Here is a 17,573-nt window from a genome sequence, read left to right as displayed (position 1 = left end):
ATATATGTAAATGAGTTCCATTGTGATTGGACATCTGTGAGGTAGCATTGTGACTCATGCAGCAGTTTGATTTTTTTTTAAATTGATGTTTTGTGAACAATTTTATTCAAAATCTTTGGAAATAATTGACCAAACCTAGAGAGGATTTCTGAAATCATAAGTTAAATTCCTACCGAAATATGTAAAAATCTCTGCGTTTTTTGCGTCTGGTTTTCGAGGAGATGCGTTTCAAAGGCAAAATGACATACACACACACACACACACAGAGTTTTAATAGTCTACTAGACTAGTGTGCGGGTGGGGGGCGCGGTGCGGCATGCTGCGTCACACACACTAACTACCCCCACACACACACTAACCACCCCCCCCACACACACACACACACACTAATCACCACCCCCCCACACACACACTAACCACAACCCCTCCCACACACACACTAACCACCACCCCCCCAACACACACTAACCACCCCCCCAACACACACACACTAACCACCCCTAACACACACACACTAACCCCCCCAACACACACTAACCCCCCAACACACACCAGCCACCTCCCCCCCCCCCCAACACACACACACACTAACCACCACCCCCCCCCCCAACACACACTAACCACCCCCCTTGATATTATATTAATATTATTCATTTGATTCCCTTTACCCCATCCCCACCCTATCTCGAGGGGCAAAGAGAGTGGGCAAAGAAAGAGTGAGGGAGAGGGGGAGAGAGATGAAGGGAGAGAGGGGGGAAGGGAGATGAGGGGAGAGAGTTGCGGTGGAGGGAGGGGGGGAGATGGGATGGAGAAGGGGTGGAGAGGCAGGAAGAGGATGGGGGTGAGGGAGGGGGGTGGGGGAGAGAGGGGGAGGAGGAGAGGGGAGAGAGTGGGGAGGGGGAGAGAGTGGGGAGGGGAGAAGGGAGAGGGGGGGAGAAGGGGACGATAGCGGGGAGGGTGAAGGGGAGACGGATAGGGGGAAGGGGGTGGTAGAGGGGGGGAAGGGTGAGTGAGGAGGGTAAGAGGGGTGGGGGAATGGGGAGGGGTGGGGGAGAGGAGAGGCTGAGGAGAGGGAGAGGGAGAGAGAGTGGAGGGGGAGAGAGAGGGAAGGGGGAGAGAGAGGGAAGGGGGAGAGATAGAGGAAGGGGGGGAGAGATAGAGGAAGGGGGGGTGTGGGGGAAAGGCACGGGGGTGGAAGGGAGGGAGGAAGGGGGAAAGATCTCCCACCCCTGTCCCATTATGATGTTATATGTAAATGAGATTCATTGTGATTGTACATCTGTGAGATGGCACTGTGACTCATGCAGCAGTTTGATTTTAGTGGGACCACGTGAAGGTTCCAATCTCCTGTCCCATTGTGATGTCATATCATATGTAAATGAGATCCATTGTGATTGGACATCTGTGAGGTGGCACTGTGACTCATGCAGTAGTTTGATTTAATTTTTTTTTGATGTTTTGTTAACAATTTTATTCAAAATCTGGGGAAATAATTGACCAAATCTAAAGAGGAGTGGATTTCTGAAATCATAAGTCAAATCCCTACCGAAATATGTAAAAATCTCTGCAATTTTGTGTCTGGATTTCGAGGAAATACATTTCAAAGGCAAAATGACACACACACACACACACACCGAGTTTTAAAAGTATATAGATAGATAGGTTCTTTTCCCCTTGATGAAAGCTGTGTTTATGCTTTTCTAGTTCTTTTACTGCTTCTTAGTATCACTCTTTCTGCCTTCATTCCTGCATTGTAAATTATATCTCCACTCCCAAATTTTAATGCCTTTTGATTGATCCACAAAACTCTACTGTAAAGTGTCTCATTTTCACCAAAGGCTTCCTCAATGTTTGCTCATATACTTTTCTTTAAACTCAGATGATTTTTCAAAAGTAAATTTTATCACTCTTGAGTTTGGTATTTTTGCTTTACAGCACCTATGCCCTTGACTCCTACAGTATCTTGTACGCTTCTGTCCTTGCACTGGGTCAATTGTTCTCTTGCAATAAATTGATATTTCCTCACTTCATTTTCAGAACTAACTGATGAAATCTAAATGAGCAATGCTGGAAATGTAAAATAAGATTAGTAACCATGGAAATAGACCCCATGGAAGGCAGCACATAGAGAGAGGAACCCAGTCAGTTTCATGACCATTAATCTGAATGGGAAAAGCTAGACTTAAAATAGCTTTTAAGTTGCAGAAAAATAGAGGATAGTCAAAGAGAACGAAGAGAAGGTCACGAGAGAATGGATAACAAAAGTGTTGGTGAAGTTGTTTGAATGAAATCTGCAAAGTAGTTTTAGCAAGACACTAACATCCTTGTTAAGCTATTTAAATTGCCAAACTGCATTCAGGGAGTGAGTTGGCTGAACATTCCTTGCCTCTTCTAAGGTTGCAGTTGGGTTGGCTGGAGTGGGTTTCAGACTTTTAATAAGTTAACCTCTGACCAGACCTTAACCTGGCTGTTCATGGTTGTTAACATTTAGACAGTCATTTATTTAAGCTGGTAGCAGTAGTAGTCGAAATAGCAAGCTTTCTCCAAAGAAGCTTACTTTCTTTAACCTACATTGCTTTTAATGTTTCAGTCAATTTCTAATCTCTCTTGCTGTAACGATTGCATAAGTGTCGCAATTAATCAAAGATTTTTCTTCCAAACAGAAAGCTACTATTATCAGAGAAGTGTATTTTATCAATGACTGTACGTCATGAAATATCTGAGCTGTTCTCACGATCTGACAATTATTAACAATTACAATTTTAGTAATCTACATCCTATAGTTGCTCTTTTTTTCTTCTAATGATACTTTTATAAATATAGAAGTAGGCCATTCAGGTCTTTGAGCCTGTTCTGCCATTCAGCACGATTATTTAGTTTTAATTGCTTTTATCATTGTTACATACTAAGATGCAGAAAAACGTTATTTTGTGTGTTATCAAGGCAAATCATTGCCATACATGAGTGCATCAGGAAGTACAATAGAAAAAACAAAGTGAAGAAAATAGTGTTACAACTGCAGAGAAAGTGCAGTTCAAAATAGTATAATTACTCCAAGGTAGATTGGAAGGTAAGAAAACTAATTTTGTTCCTGTAAATTCCCAAGATCTCTTCCAGCATTTTGCATCAAATTTATCTCTTGCTATTTCTCTCCTTTTGTCTCATTTTCATCTCTGACAATTGTCAACCCATTGCCCACATCCACCTATCATCTGGCAGATCTTATCCTGTCCCCACCTCCCTTCTAGCTCCCCCCCACTCCAAACAGTCTGAAGAAGGGTCCCGGCCCAAAACGTCACTTATCCATGTTCTCCAGAGATGCCGCCTGGCCTGCTGAATTACTTCAGGACGCTGTGTTTTTTTAATCTCTGACAATCTACTGCCAATTTAATGAAAAGAGCTCCCATTAATGAAAGTAAAGCTCGGGTGGTTCGCATTACCACAGACCTTCTCTCATCTAAATAGGATTCAATTGCAAAAATTAGAGATTGGTAGTCATCCTTTATTGTTAAACTGGTACCTAGACCTTGGTGCCTATAAACATTACTTGACCCTGATGTTGCCACTGAAACACAACTCAAGCTTAATTTTGTGTAGGAAAGAACTGCAGATGCTAGTTTAAACTGAAGATAGATACAAAAAGCTGGAGTAACTCAGCGGGTCAGGCAGCATCTCTGGAGAAAAGGAATAGGTGATGGTTCGGGTCGAGACCTGAAGAAAGGTCGAGAGTCTGAAGAAAGGTTTCGACGCGAAACATCACCTATTCCTTTTCTCCAGAGATGCTGCTTGACCTGCTGAGTTACTCCAGCATTTTTGTGTCGAATTTGGAGTTAGATTGTTTGCAGCAAGGTACAAATGGAATATCTGATATGACATTACTTTTATGGCAATGAGATTATGGTGTCTATAATAATGAATGACAAGGATTTATGGTTATTATATTGATTTCAGCTTTTACTGACTCTATTATCCCTTGTCCGTTCTATTACCTTCCCTGATTTGCAGTTTCTGATTCACTGTGAAGGAACACGCTTTACGGAGAAGAAACATCAGATTAGCATGCAGGTGGCAGAATCCAAAGGTTTGCCCAAGCTAAAGTACCATCTCCTCCCTCGAACAAGAGGCTTTGGGCTCACTGTTCAATGCCTGAGAGGTGTAGGTAAGGGTGCTCTACACATCTGCTGGTTTACAGGGGCAATATTTTGTGTTTATCAAAGTCAATGGTTAATTTTCAGGCAATCCCAATAATAAACATTTCACTGCCAGATATTGTTTACAGTGGTATGCAACTGCTAAGATGGTAGAAGGCAAAGTAGATGCACCAAAGCATTTTCCTGTCCGCAGTTCCTGTTTCCCAACAGGGCTTAAGAAATGAGGTAGAACCGCCTTGTTGTCCTGTTAATGCTGAATTATTGATGGTTCCTCAGAGTGATCTTTCATTCTTTGCCCTAAACTGAAGTACTATCCCCTTGCGTAGGTGGGTGTAATGGCATTAAGTTTGAAAAGTAGCTGGGGTACTTGATGTCCTGGCCAGAACTTGCATCTTGGTAAACAGATTACCTTGTGATATCACTTTAATGTAAACTGTAAATCTGTAACTTTGGGATGTTATAAAATGAATATGTTAAATAAATGCAAGTTGTTCTGTATTGATAAGAAACAATCCACTCAAGAGAAATATGAGGCAATCTATGCATAAATGAAATTCAAGCTCTTTTCCATCACTATGTCGCCATTGCTTTAATCTATGCTAACATGTAACTGTGGTTAATTTCCATGTATTTTCACTGTCAAGTTCATTTTACTGGGAGGTTTGGTATTGGATTATTGTCACATGTACAGAGATATACAGTATAGAACTGTCCAGGCAAATCATACCATCCAAGAGTACATTGGGTTGCACAGGAGAAATAAAAAGTCCAGAATATAGTGCTACAACTCGAGAGATGAAGATTTTATTTTTTAAGTACAAGGGCCACAATGAGTTTTTTTTTGGAAAATTAAGAATTAATCTCTGGCAAATGGAATGTTCGTTCAAGAGTCTGATAACAGTGGGGGTAGAAGCTTTATTTACATCTGCTGAAATCGTATAGTATCACAAAAATCATTTTTGTAACAAATCTGTAAAGTAAGTAAGTCCCAAACATACAATATTTATAATTTGGTATATATCGACAAGACTATAAATCAGCAGTGAAATATGTCAGCCATTTGATTTTGTGAATGGATTGTGTTGAGCTTAACCTGTTATAATTCTGTTATTGTTAATGTTAGTTGGATATTCTACAATTATAGAATTAATTTAATATGCTATAAATTGCTATGTTTTCACCTGTTGTTGTTTCCTCTAGTCCCAGTTGTGTATGATGCTACACTCAATTTCAGAAATGGTGAAAATCCAACCTTACTGGGAACTTTACATGGAAAAAAGTACCATGCAGATCTACATGTTCGGTAAGATGCCAGGATGTGTGTGCATGCGCACTCTACTATTTTAATAGGGGAGTAGGGGATAGATGGAAAGAGGGTTTGGATACAATGGATATGGGCTACAGTATAGAAATTAAGAGTACTTTTGGAAATAATTTTCAAGTCCCATTCACTTAAATTCAGACATAATTCCAGTCAGGCAAAGAGGCCTGTAAGTACTGCATCTGGGAAATGTGGAGGAAAATGGAGTGCTCCTAAATGTGCTGGTGATGAAGGGGTTAGTGATTGATAAACGGGAGAATAACAAAAGATTGTAAAAATTGAACTGAATGTAACAGGAGGCCCTTAAGAGATCTGGTGGAAGTGAGATGATTCCTGGGTGTGTCGAGCAAATCACCAGATAGGGAGGGGTTGTTCGAAGAAGATTGTGGGGATGGAGTATGGTTTTGAGGAGATCAGGAGGGGTGGGGCAATGGTATGTTGGTATAAAATCCTTATTTGAGTAGACCAGAGATATGATAGAGATCTCACAGGCTTTGAGAAGATGTGCAGTTCTTCTGATAAGAAGACTGATCTTATCTGCCAGTTTAATGGTCATAGAGGATAGGACACTACATGCCGAAGAAAAACAGGAGTTACTGGTGTACTGAACAACGTCTACTCTTTACTTAACTCCTACAAACCAGATAATTTGACAATTATTATTTAACAGTTCGTGGGACCGTGCCTTTGCCAAACATTTTCCATATTACCCAGTGATGGGTTCAAATTAATTTAAATGTATTTAAATCATTGTTAAATGTTGCAAAGTTGGAGTGCTATGATCTGTTGTCTTTTTTTTCTTCTGATTTTACTGAAAATCCTAATGTTGGAAAGATTTTTGTTTTTTCCGTTCAAAAAGGAAACCAAAACCAAAGAGAGACACAAAACGCTGGAGTAACTCAGTAGGTCAGAACCCAAAACATCACATATCCATTTTCTCCAGAGATGCTGCCTGACCCACTGAGTTACAAAATTTTTTTTTTTTTAATACAAAAAAAAGAAACATTTTGTTGCCTTTCGGATTAATATGGAAAGCATCTGGAAACCTATTGACATTTATTTTGGATCTGCAGACGGATCCCAATGGAAGAGATACCTGAAGATGAAATGGAATGTGCTAACTGGCTCCATAAACTCTACCAAGAAAAGGCAAGGTTATCTCATTGTGGCGAAGATATATTCTGTGGACAAACATTTATGGTTTTATTTGTACCAGTTCTTGTAAACTCTTAGTAAAACTAACCTGTGTCTATATAAAAAACAAATGATAACTTGGCTTTACAACAATTTAAGAAACTACAAGTAATTCTGAATTGCTTTTGAGTTCTTTGCCCACACTACAACAGTATGCACATATTGCAGATTGATGTCCAGTTCTTGATGGTACGAGATGTGGAATGGGTCAGTGAGTCTGACATTGCCAAACGGTGTATCTAATTAGAAAAGTTTGGACAAATCTGAACATGCATTACACATCAGTTTGTAAACCAGTAATTTGCAGCAGCCACCATATCCATCACAATGGTCTCAAACATTCATTCATATTTATCGGGCTGCCCATTAATCATGCATTCATAAGCTGGGGAGGACTTGTATTCTTTCACTTACTTTGAGGTGGGATTTCAATAAGAACGTAGTTGCCATCTGCTTCACACTTGTTCCTTACTGAGGTCATCAAAGAAAATTGCTCCCTTAACAACTTCCTGTTGTGAGGCAATTTTCCATTTTATCTCTGAGTTACCCATCATCCAGTATGGGTAAGTTGCAGCTCTCAAAATATGAAATCTTTCAGGTTACAAAAATGACCATAATTACCTTGGAGACATTATAGAAATAGCATGAGCAGAGTTTTGCACAGATATGTGTTTTTCACTAAGGAGTACCATCCTATTTCTTATTTTATCAGGATCTTCTGCAGGATGAATATTTCAAAAAAGGCACTTTCCCAGGCACTCCAATCAAACCACCAACACGACCGTGGGTCCTTGTTAATTGGCTGTTTTGGTCTGCATTGCTGCTGTTCCCTTTATTTAAGCTGGTTGCCAACTTGATCATCAGTGGATCTTCCCTGACCCTAATTACTTTTTCCATAATCATCATTGTGGGTAAGTCATGAATGACAGTTTCAAGTTTCTGTTCCAATCTGGATTGTGCTCAGCATTCGTTAAAAATGAACAGGCTGTTTCTAAATACCTAAAACAAAATTAACTTAATTTCCTTCAGGTTGTGGTTGCACAATGTAAAATGTTTTACTTTTAGATCTGTTCAAATGCACACCTGCTTCATTTTTCCTATATTTGATAGCAATTTATATGTCAGAGTCTGAGCTAGATTCTGTCACAGAATCTGGGATTAAACATTTAAGAAATCTTTGCATACAGATATTTGATTATAACCTATGCATGTGTAATCTTGTAGGACTGGCATTGAGGTTGGAGGGTGATGGGCCTCAATCCTATTTAATAGCACCCTTTATTTATTTACCACTTTGATTTTACCACTCTGCGTATGGTTGAATCATGTCTGATCTGAAATGATGCATCAGTGGGCAAATATAATTTTGGAAGGAGATGAACTTTTCTGATTTAAAATACTATCTACGCTTAAGTTAACTGATTTCAGCTTGGCAATGCTGAACCTTAGAAACAAGGAATTGCAAATGCTGGTTTACAAAAATGACACAAAGTGCTGGAGTAACTTAGCAGGTCAGGCAGCATCTCTGGATAACATGCATATGTGACTTTTTGAGCCTGGACTCCTCGTCAGACTGAGGGGAGAAAATAAAACGAGACAAAGCCTGACAGGTACACAAAATTGCTGGGGAAACTCAGCGGGTGCAGCAGCATCTATGGAGCGAAGGAAGTAGGCGACGTTTCGGGCCGAAACTCTTCTTCAGACTGATGGGGGGTGGGGAAAGAAAGAAGGAAAAGGGGAGGAGGAGGAGGAGCCCGAGGGCGGGCGGATGGGAGGGTGGGAGGAGACAGCTAGAGGGTTAAGGAAGGGGAGGAGACAGCAAGGGCTAGCCAAATTGGGAGAATTCAATGTTAATGCCATAAAGACGCAAGGTCCCCAGACGGAATATGAGGTGCTGTTCCTCCAATTTCCGCTGTTGCTCACTCTGGCAATGGAGGAGACCCAGGACAGAGAGGTCGGATTGGGAATGGGAGGGGGAGTTGAAGTGCTGAGCCACCGGGAGGTCAGGTAGGTTATTGCGGACTGAGCGGAGGTGTTCGGCGAAACGATCGCCCAACCTACGCTTGGTCTCACCGATGTAAATCAGCTGACATCTAGAGCAGCTGATGCAGTAGATGAGGTTGGAGGAGATACAGGTGAACCTTTGTCGCACCTGGAACGACTGCTTGGGACCTTGGATGGAGTCGAGGGGGGAGGTGAAGGGACAGGTGTTGCATTTCTTGCGGTTGCAACGGAAAGTGCCCGGGGAGGGGGTGGTGCGGGAGGGAAGGGAAGAATTGACGAGGGAGTTGCGGAGGGAGCGGTCTTTGCGGAAGGCAGACATGGGGGGAGATGGGAAGATGTGGCGAGTGGTGGGGTCACGTTGGAGGTGGCGGAAATGGCGAAGGATTATGTGTTGTATTTGCCGGCTGGTGGGGTGAAAGGTGAGGACCAGAGGGACTCTGCCCTTGTTGCGAGTGTGGGGATGGGGAGAGAGAGCAGTGTTGCGGGGTATGGATGAGACCCTGGTGTGAGCCTCATCTATGGTGGCGGAGGGGAATCCCCGTTCCCTGAAGAACGAGGACATTTCCGATGCCCTGGTATGAAATGTCTCATCCTGGGAACAGATGCGGCGTAGGCGGAGGAATTGGGAGTAGGGGATGGAGTCTTTACAGGGTAGTCCAGATAGCCATGTGAGTCAGTGGGTTTGTAATGTATGTCGGTCAGGAGTCTGTCCCCTGCGATGGAGATGGTGAGGTCAAGGAATGGTAGGGACGTGTCGGAAATCGTCCAGGTGTATTGGAGTGCCGGATGGAAGTTGGTGGTGAAGTGGATGAAGTCAGTCAGTTGTGTGTAGGTGCAGGAGGTGGCACCAAAGCAGTCGTCAATGTAACAGAGGTAGAGGTCGGGGATGGGGCCCTGGTACGTCTCGAACAAGGATTGTTCAACGTACCCGACAAAGAGGCAGGCGTAGCTGGGGCCCATGCGTGTGCCCATAGCTACGCCTTGTGTTTGGAGGAAATGGGAGGAGTCAAATGTAAAGTTGTTGAGGGTGAGGACCAACTCCGCTAAGCGGAGGAGAGTGTCAGTGGCTGGGTATGGGTTGCTCCTCTGGTCGAGGAAGAACCGGAGGGCTCCGAGGCCATCCTGGTGGGGGATGGAGGTGTAGAGTGACCGGACATCCACGGTGAAGATGAGGGGGTGAGGGCCCAGAGAGTGGAATGCGTGGAGGCGGCGGAGAGTGTCTGAGGTGTCTAGAACATAGGTGGGGAGGGATTTGACCAAGGGGGATAGGATGGAGTCAAGGTATGTGGAGATGAGTTCGGTGGGGCACGAAAACGCAGAGACAATGGGTCTGCCGGGAGAGCCGGGTTTGTGGATTTTGGGGAGAAGGTAAAAACGGGCCGTGCGGGGCTGGGGAACGATGAGGTTGGAGGCTTGGTCAGGTAGGGCGTGGGAATTGATGAAGTCGGTGATGGTGCTAGAAAGGGAACAAAGCCTGACAGGTAATGGGTTGGTAGGTGAGGAGGGTTTTTTGATCGGCAAATGGTTGGCCAAAGGCCAGAGATGAAAAGACAGAAAGTGTGGGACAAAAGGATTGAAGAATTGTGAATTGTGTAGGGAGAGGAAGGAGTTGTGTTCAGTCTAGATTTGAGTAGGAGACAGAAGTTTCATTTGTCAGTAGCTAAGGAAAGAAAATAGTGTAGGAGTAAAGAGTGTAGTTTCTGGCAGAAGCAGTGGTCTTCTGAGAGGGGTGGGGTGTCATTTGCAGAGGATAACAGGTAAAGGTAGACTTATTAAAAGATTGGTTCATTGTTTAGTGGACGGTGAGTGAGAAATTAGATGGGCCTGAAGAAATGGAGCACTTTGAGTTCAGAGCTAATTGAATGTTGAAATGCTGGGTTTTGTTGTTAGGAAGCTGATGGGGTGATATGTGGAAATTTGGCTGTTGGCTGCTAGCACTGAATGCAAAAATGTTTCCCTCTGTTAAAATCAGTGTATGCAGAGGTGAGTCTGACTGGCAGTTGCTTGTGCATCTACATGCAAGCAAAGTCAGATATATCCCTCATAACTTGTTGGTTAGGATAGCAAGGGGAATAAAAATGTTGAAGGAGATAAGATTTCCAAATATGTTAGTTTATAAATCAGAACAATTTTGTTGAGGGAATCCACTTTAATCAGAATGATAATTTGTGTTAAATAAACAAAATTAAAATGAAAGTGTACTTAGCCTGGAAAGTACAAAGACAATGTGTAGGAAGGAGCTGCAGATGCTGGTTTAAACCAAATATGGACACAAAATGTCCGGCAGCATCTCGAGAGAAGCAATGGGTGACATTTCGGGTTGAGACCCTTCTTCAGACTAGTCAGGAAAGCTCACCCATCCCTTCTCTCCAGAGATGCTGCCTGTCCTGCTGAGTTACTCCAGCATTTTGTATTTATTTTAAGTACAAAAACAAAATTGTATTAAAAAAATTTTTTAAAAATCCTAAATTATTTCTATTTGATTAAGATCAGGACATTTGAGTAAATAAGATTTTGGTTCTGAAAACTATTTGGGAGATTAGCTATATTTAAAAAATTCATACCACGTTGGCTCTGATTTAAATCTTGAAGGTCTCGGAGTTAGAAGTCAAAGGTTTAGGAAAATTGTCAATTGGAAACAATATGCATAATTAACTATGCATAGCATGAAAATTACATTTTCTTTTTCTCAGTGGGGCTTGATTTAATTTGTTCCAAAATAAATCTCTCTGCATTGACTTTACTCGAGCTACTTCTTCCTTTTCCAATTTCTTGCTAATCTCTTCTCTTTGCTCGATTACATTCCCAAGGGAATGGCTGACTTGTACACCTGTCCTTTGAGCTTCAATGATTCTGGCAAATTCTTTGGCAGGCAGCCAGTGATGGATCACAACTGAATCCAATGAATCCTAAATGATTCAGTTTCCACTCGTGCAGATTTAATGCAGGATTCCTGCTTTGAAACTGGTTAGGAATTCAAGATCCAATTATTTCTATTTTTAGTTGGCGGTAATTGGTGTTCCTGCCCTATTCCTAATTGATATCAGTTGATAATTAAGCCCAGGGATTGGGCTCAATTAATAACTAATAACTAATGACTGATATAATTGATAATTACTGAATAATTAATAACTGATAACATAATTGAGCCCAGGGATTGTACAAAATCTGAGCCATCAGGAAAGCAAAGACCTAATGTATTGCAATGACTAATCCTATAATAGGACCTTCAATTTCATAATAGCAGGTGCATTTACATTTTGCAGCATTATTTCCTGATTAACAATTTAAAAGCAGATGAGCATGTGATTAGTGGGAACAATTTGCATCTTTTTAGCTGTAGTATAAGATTGCCTAAATGTGTTATTTCGTAAGATTTTTGTCTCTCTATATGCGGGTGTACTCTTTTAGGTTCATGACTATGCAGGTACACTCTTACGTTGGTGATAAATTGCATTTCTCTCTTTGAAAAGCATGTGTGTGGTGCATGTATTGCTGGAAAGAGTTGTATTTTCCCCATGGTTTTATCAATCGATGTGGAAAAGACAACTTGTGAGTTCAGTGTGCTGCACTGAAGGTGGTGCATGACATTGCCAGCTTTTGGATGCTATCCTTCGGCCAATGTCGCTTTTACCTTTTTTTCCCAAGTTTTGTAAAGTTTATCTTGTCTGAACTTATGCAGTCACCAACGTGATGGAAGCTGAGGTTTGTAAGGAAAATGATCTCTATATCTTAATACATTCATGAGCATAAAATATTTGCGTGTGTGCCACTAACCACCTCAACATATTGTTTTTGGTTTAGATTATCTCCACTTGCCTATTTGCAACCTAAAATGTACAATATCTTTATCCTGTGCAAACATGTGTTCAGGTCTAATGTGGAATTATTTTACTTGTGTCATAGTTAGCATACTATCAAAGTATGCATATCTGTGTACTAATGTGATGCAAATTCTGTAAACATGGTCTACAGACTGAAATACCATCTTTCTCTGATTACCATGTTGAAGGTTACTAACGTAGAACATGAAAAGTACAACACAGGACCAGGCCCTTTGGCCCACAGTGTCTATGCTGAACATGATGCCAAGATAGTCACAAAATGCTGGAGTAACTCAGCGGGACAGACGCACAATGCTGGAGTAACTCAGCAGGAAACTCCTCTCTGCACATGATCTATATATCTCCACTCCTAGCATATTTGCTTGCCTAGCCAAAAGCTGCCCTGTAGTTCGTCATTCGTATGTGAGGATTGGTGGCAAGGTTAGGAATCATTTTTCATTTCAACTGAGAGGCTTGTTTGACAATTGCAGAGTACGGGTCTGAAACCAGAAGCGTGTAGTCAAAACCAGATGAGAACGACAGGCTTCTGAACAAGTTATGATTTTATGACAGCTGATGGTTTAAGGGGCAGCATTGCTAATAATAGCTGTTTACTGCATAATAATTATTTAATTATATCGATTTAAATTTGCATTTGTCTCTAGATCAAGAGTCCAAATGCCCGATTGCATGTTTAATAATTTAACTCCTAGATTTAAAAGTTTTGTGTTGAAACAAAACCTAGTTCTTTGCAATTCTCCTTCCACCCTACCCTTTTTCATGTTTCTGGAAGATAAACACTAATAGACAATTGAATCCCTTAATTTTGTAATAATGTTTATTTTCACAGCATTTAAAATAATTAAAAACTTTAAACAAATGTATTTTTATTGCAAATGTAACTTGCCTTGTTCTTCCTTTCTTGCCTGCAATTCTATAATCCATATTTAAATGAATGGCCCGCACCCAATCCAACAACTCAAAGTCTGAGTGCAGGATCTCTCGAATAAAATCTGGGGTCAAGATCCTTCTCTGTCAATGCAATATTGGAAAACCCAGTGAAATTTGGCCCTTTAAAAACTCACTAAAAATAGCTCATGTGAGGAATTTTGCATCTTTTGAACTTGGTTTATTATATTTTGTATCCAAATGTGGGAAAAGATTTTGGTGCCATTCCTACCCATACCCACAATAGCATTGTGTAAACTTGATTGTAAAAATTGTACTGAAATGCACTTGGAAATATTACTTGTTTTAATCGCAATAATTTTTTTCAATTCTTGTATTGAAAAGGAAAATTATTTTTCTAATTATTCTTTCAAATTATCATGATTGTTGGAACTTCTATTTTTCTCTATGGGTCATTTTTCTCATTCATCTAGCCATACTGTTATATCTTTCAAAAAACAAGCAGCGGACAATCCGAGGACAGCTTGCTGCAGGAAGGGCACTGTGCTCCTTGCCTAATTGACTCAGTTTTTTATGCTTCACTGCAAGGAAAGCGACATGTCAGGCAGCATCTGTGGAAGGAATGACAATTGGCCTCAGGAAGGGTCCCGACCCAAAATGTCGTCTGTCCATCCATTCATTCCCCCCACAGATGCTGCCTGACCTGATGAGTTCCTCCAGCACTTTGCGTTTTACCATTTAGTGTAGTTGTTTTCTGCTTATTAAATACATTTGTATCCAAAACCACATACATTAGAAAATTTTAATATGATATAATTTCTGAATATTTGAAATACGTGGAAAAGAGTATATTGTTGGAAGACTAGTCAGTGTCGAGAACAGCAATCTGAAGGGTATCTTAAGGTGAGGCTCTGGCACTCAGATGGGCAGAGGAAAAGGTTAGGCCTTTCAGTTCTTTATGATGTGGTATGTCATGTTTAAGTAAATATTTTAATAGAACATAGTTGTGGATAAATTTAATTTGTACTATTTTATAGTTATTAAGGCAGATCACTAATCAACGATTTGCAGTTATGAGTTATATTAAAGTTAGCTTGCAGTATTATTCCAGTAGTGAATATAGCTATTAGGTAATATCTTCCAAGTTGTATCAAATTTCAGTAATAAGCAACAGAAAAGTGGCCCCTTTGCTAAATTAGTCCATGCTGGGTTTATGCTTGAACCGTCTCATCCTTTACACATTAACCATAATCTTTGTTCCTCAATGCTTTTCTACTTGGCTTTTATATGCATTGTATTTGCATCCTGAAGTTGAGTATCCCATTATTACTGCACCCTTTAGACTTTAAAAATACAGAGTGGAAACATACCCTTCGGCCCACCATGTCCATTCCGATCAGTGATCACCCCATACATTCGCACTATCCTACACACTAGGGACCAATTAAAATTTACAGAAGCCAATTAACCTACAAACCTGTGCGTCTTTGGATTGTGGGAGGAAACTGGAGCACCCAGAGAAACCACTTGTGGTCACGGGGAGAGCGTATAAACTCCGTATAGACAGCATCTATAGGCAGGATTGAACCTGGGTCTCTGGAGTTGTTGGGCAGCAACTATACCGCTGCGTCACTGTGCCACCCTTAGTTACCGAGAAATTCACAAGCAATATTTACTATCTTGTCTTGATGGGATTGCCTCCTCTCAGATGGTGATGCTCCTTGTGTCTACTCAAAAGCCATCAGAAGTTTAGACCTCCATTAATTCTCTCAGCCATTCCAAAAGAACCTCAGAACTAATCTTTCCTGATAATTGCAACCTTTGCATTTCTGTTATCCTTTGAGTGATGTTCATCCTTCCTAATATCTTTCTCAAATGGAGCAACTAGAAAACCAAACATAGTACTTCAAGTATGACCTAACCAAGATCCGATAGCTTATCTCCATTTTCATTGAAGGCTTTATTAAGGTGTGTTGCTATTTTTGATCATTTATCTTTGTGCATTCCCAGATTTCTTCTACCATTTAGATTCTTATTTTGCAAGAATTACTTACCACTATTTATTACTCCACTTGAACACATTAGCAAATTAATTTCCGGCTGTTTGGTTATTAGTTTTATTGCAACATTGCTGTCCTCCTCCGTGCTAACTACCCTGTTCCCCTCCAGATCTGGAGTTATGTGCAAATCTGGAAATTTTATTTCCAAAGTCGTTGATATAAATCATGAAAAAGCTGCCTTGTTTGGCCCACGTTTTATTTCCTGACACTTTGTGTAAGGTGCACCTTATCCTCAGTTCTGCTCTTGTCCTGCAGCTGCCAAATTATCTATCTTCAGTCTGAAGAAGGGTTGCGACCTGAAACTTCACCTGTTCCTTTTCTCCAGAGATGCTGCCTGACCCGATGAGTTACTCCAGCACTTTGTGTCTATAAACCATTTATACTGCTTTCTGACCTAACTCCATATGAATGTTTGCTGGTCGTGATGGTCGATTGACTGAAGACATGCTGCATCCAAAGCTAAACTAACAATGATTGCAAAACAAGGGGTTCTCAATTTGATTTCTTGCAATAGCACCATATTGATGTATCTGCTTTGTATTAAAAGTGCTACGTCTTTGTTTTCCAGCCTCTGTTGGTATGCGATGGATGATCGGAATGACAGAAATACAAAAGGGCTCCAGCTACGGTAACAATGAAATGAAGCAAAATAATTAATTTCCATGGAGACTGGTAGTACTTCAAAATGGAGCTAAAATATATTTTTTGAAGAGAACTTGCGGCAGATGCTCGGGTTGGAGGACGATGCATCTAAATTACTGTGCTTCTTTTGTGAGCAGATCACTGTATGGAACGGTATCTTAATCTGCGTAAAAAGGATAAGATGAATTTTATATCCTTTATGATGTATGTGATGCATGAAACCATTGACACAGTAATGAGACATGGTGAAATTGGATGTTGTTGGAGAATGCCACACTAATAGTGCTACTAAAAGATCTGACGTATTGAGGCTTTTGATATTATGACATTTCAATCTAAATGGAAATTACCTTTTTTCAAAAAAGTGGTGTAACTGAAGAATTCAGTCTTTTTCTAATAACATAAAAATGTGCTTCTAACTTATTTAAATGCATTTGTATTTTACTGAATTTGAGCCATCGTTTAGTGTTACAGAATGCATCTTTTATCACCATAGTTTCTAAAATATTTGAGATACTGATCAATCCTTGCCAGAAAAGAAATAGATTCTGACTGGCTTAATGCTGCTGCAGGTTGTTGTCACAAAATGAGTGAACATTAATTGGCTTAGAACCTTTGAATCGTGCAACATTTAGATGTGGACGGAGATGGTTTTCCCCACTTTGTCCGTGTGGGTCAAGGAAGAGCTACCGAGAATAAGCCCACCTCCAGCAGTGTGTCCAGAGCTGTACAGACTTGTCCATGCCGACCATGTAACGGAATAATTTACACTAGATGCGAGTGACTATCAAACTGTAGCTACTTTATTAGCAATAACTTGTCAGACAAGGAAAACAGCAAGAGACTGCTCTCCTTGTCTGACAAGTTATTGGTAATAAAGTAGCTACAGTTTGATAGTCACTCACGCCTGGTGTAAATTATTCCGACAGTTTTGGAGGTTCCATCAAGATGTTTAAAATTATTATAGATGGTAGTATTTATGCAACTTTCTACAGTTCCCCAATAGCATTCCAATGAACTCTGGGGGTTTTCATAAAAGGGGCTAGTAATTGATCAATTAATTCTTCAATACAATTTAACATACTGGGGTACTCCCATTTGCCCTCTAATCCTTTCCCATCCATACATCTGTCCCAATGTCTATAAAAGTGGTTATTGGATCTGCTTCTGTAGCTACATCTGACAGATCATTCCAGATACGGACTATCCTCCGAGTGGAAAATGTTGCTTCTGAGGTATCCCTTCCCTCTCACCTTTAGCCTATGCCCTCAAGTTCTTCTAGTACACACCAAGTGCTATTTAAATGAAGAGAGGGTTTGTGTCCCTGCCATTGTTCCAACCTGTATTCCAGACTCCTACCACACCCATCTCTCCTCAAGAGTCAAGAGTGTTTTATTGTCATATGTCCCGAATGGGACAATGAAATTCTTACTTGCTGCAGCACAACAGAATATGTGAATATGTAAAC

General features: G+C 40.8%; 1 protein-coding gene across 3 annotated transcripts in view; it reads left to right on the top strand.

Annotated features, from left to right (window-relative positions):
- The window catches only part of agpat4 (1-acylglycerol-3-phosphate O-acyltransferase 4), a 97,458-nt gene extending 80,932 nt beyond the window's left edge, over nt 1–16,526 (top strand). For all 3 annotated transcript variants that reach the window (XM_033025718.1, XM_033025719.1, XM_033025720.1), the window contains 5 exons: nt 4,006–4,159; nt 5,352–5,454; nt 6,546–6,621; nt 7,379–7,577; nt 16,032–16,526. In XM_033025718.1, the coding sequence (XP_032881609.1) occupies nt 4,006–4,159; nt 5,352–5,454; nt 6,546–6,621; nt 7,379–7,577; nt 16,032–16,120 (621 nt within the window). In that variant the 3' untranslated portion in view covers nt 16,121–16,526. The remainder of the gene's footprint in view (nt 1–4,005; nt 4,160–5,351; nt 5,455–6,545; nt 6,622–7,378; nt 7,578–16,031) is intronic.
- The last annotated feature ends 1,047 nt before the right edge of the window (nt 16,527–17,573 follow it).

The sequence above is a fragment of the Amblyraja radiata genome, chromosome 8 (assembly GCF_010909765.2).
Source record: "Amblyraja radiata isolate CabotCenter1 chromosome 8, sAmbRad1.1.pri, whole genome shotgun sequence".
In the NCBI taxonomy this organism is placed as follows: Eukaryota; Metazoa; Chordata; class Chondrichthyes; order Rajiformes; family Rajidae; genus Amblyraja; species Amblyraja radiata.
Note: the sequence above shows the minus strand (reverse complement) of the source record. Positions and strands in the feature narration are given on the sequence as shown.